This window comes from Myotis lucifugus, unplaced genomic scaffold (assembly GCF_000147115.1).
Source record: "Myotis lucifugus unplaced genomic scaffold, Myoluc2.0 scaffold_412, whole genome shotgun sequence".
Classification (NCBI taxonomy): domain Eukaryota; kingdom Metazoa; phylum Chordata; class Mammalia; order Chiroptera; family Vespertilionidae; genus Myotis; species Myotis lucifugus.
In genome coordinates this window covers 826040-828175 of record NW_005871460.1, presented here as the reverse complement: position 1 = coordinate 828175, position 2136 = coordinate 826040, and the positions used below count along the sequence as shown (strand labels likewise).

The following is a 2136-nucleotide window of genomic DNA, read 5'->3' as shown; positions in this document are numbered from 1 at the left end:
ATGGTGTATGATCTTTCTAATATAATCCTGGAATTGATCTGCCAGAATTTTACTGAGGATTTTAGCATCTATCGGGGCCATTGCGACTACAGTGGGAGAGCTATGTGTAGGAGACACCCCTTTGGAACAGGCATGGCTTCAGTGGAGCTTTGGTTCTCAGTGAGTCTGCCCCTTGAATGTGTCGCTTATGGATATGAAGTGTTGTAAGCAGGTATGGTATGACACTGACCACTGGATATACTGGCTCTTGGGTCTCCAGGGAGGTGTAAAGTCAGCCACTGCCTGGGGCCACCCAACAGGACCTACAGAGAAATCTGCAGATTCTCCTCTTTGTATAGGGTTTGGAAGTGCCCCCATGAGGCCCAGCTGTGAAGCAAGGAAGGCTAGTGCTGGTACCATGTCTTAGTCCTTTTATTGATAGGTTTGTGGTTCCCTGACCCAACTGCAACTTGTTTGACAGGTTTTAGCCTGAGTAAGGACAGGCCATGCATATACAAAAGCTGCTCCACAGAGCTTGGGTGGGGTTGTATATTGGATGGGATGAGGTGTCAGGGCATTACTAGGGTGGAGCAAACAGAAATGGCTGCCAGTCAGCCCTATGACTGGGGAGGTTTCAGCATACGAACAATGATCCCTGAGAGCACCTCCATCTGGGAGAAAGCCGCTCTTGAGTTCCTGCCCCGATTCCAGTCAATCCAGTTTCTCCTCATATGTGTCTGGGACCCCACTGAGCCAACCCTGGCACTGGATATCCCAGGAAGCGGTAGCTTGTAAGTTCAGTTGGTGGTGCTGGTATTATAAGAGGAGCAGCTGAGTATCCTGTAGCCTCTGTGTCACTGAGCCCCAATCTGCACTGGTTCTTACAGCCTGTAGTTCTTGCTGCCAGTAGGGACTTCTTTCCCCAGCTCTGGGACCCTGAGATGGGCGTCTGGTGTGGGACTTGGACCTCTTGTTTCTCCAGGTGACTTCTGCAGAGACAGTCTCCCTCCCAATTAAAAAATTGGCCCTCATGGGTACAGGAGCAGCACTTTCCATGCCTCTGCACCTCCTACCATTCTCAGTGAGCTTTCTACTTTACTTCTCTAGTCATAAGACTTACATTCAGCCAGCTTTCTAGCAGTTCTGGCTGATGGTTGTTTTGTATTTTACTTGTAATTTTGATGTGGTTGTGGGAGGTAGCGAGTATAGCCTTTTGCCTACACCACCATCTGGGATCTCTTCTCCTGTAACTTTTCTGAATTCAATTCTTTATTCTACTTTTATGTTCACCTGAGTAGTGAGAATATTTTTTCCATTGATTTTTTTTTTCCAGAGAGAGAAAGGGCGAGGCAGAGAGAGAGAGAGAGAGAGAGAGAGATAGAAACATCAGTTGGTTGCCTCCCACATGTGAACCTGAAACCCACATACGTGCCCCTTACTGGGAAACGGACCCATGACCTTACAATGTACAGGCAGGTACTCTCAGTGGTGATTGACACAGGCCTGAGCTATTTATTTATTCATTTATTTATTTATTTTTACATATATTTTATGATTTCATTGAGGAAGAGGAGTGAGAGATAGAAACATGAATAATGAGAGAAAGTCATTGACCAGCTGCTTCCTGCACACCCCCCATTGGAGATCTGGCCGGCAACCTGTGCATGTCCCCTGACAAGGAATGGAATTGTGATCTCGTAGGTCATGGGTTGATGCTTAATCACTGAGGCACACTGGGCAGCCTTTATTTTTTTATTTTAGAGACAGGAAGGGAGACAGAAAAAGAGAGGGAAACATTGATCTGCTGTTCTCCCTATCTTAGCGTTTATTGGCTGTCCCCTACATGTGCCCTGATGGGGGATCAAACCCACAACCACGATGCAGGGGACCACACACTCAATAGGAGAGCTACCTGGTCAGGGCTCTGAATTTGTTTATTAATTTCAGAAGCTCATATGGTAAGTTTACAAATTTCTTTGTGGAGCATCATGTCATCTCCTGACATCAACATCTCTTTTGATGCTTTGTGGTTCATAGTATCAGGGGTAATGTCTTACCTTTCATTTCTATTTTCATTTCTTGAGGCTTCTTTGTTGTTTGTTGGTGGGTGGGTTTGTTATTTATTTAGGCTGGCTCAGGGTTTGCCAATTTTTTTTA

General features: G+C 45.9%; 1 protein-coding gene across 1 annotated transcript in view; it reads left to right on the top strand.

Moving 5' to 3' along the window:
• The window catches only part of LOC102419348 (zinc finger protein 883-like), a 6043-nt gene continuing 3907 nt past the window's right edge, over window positions 1–2136 (top strand). Inside the window, exon 1 of the mRNA XM_023743752.1 lies at window positions 1–106. Within this exon, the coding sequence (XP_023599520.1) occupies window positions 1–106 (106 nt within the window). The remainder of the gene's footprint in view (window positions 107–2136) is intronic.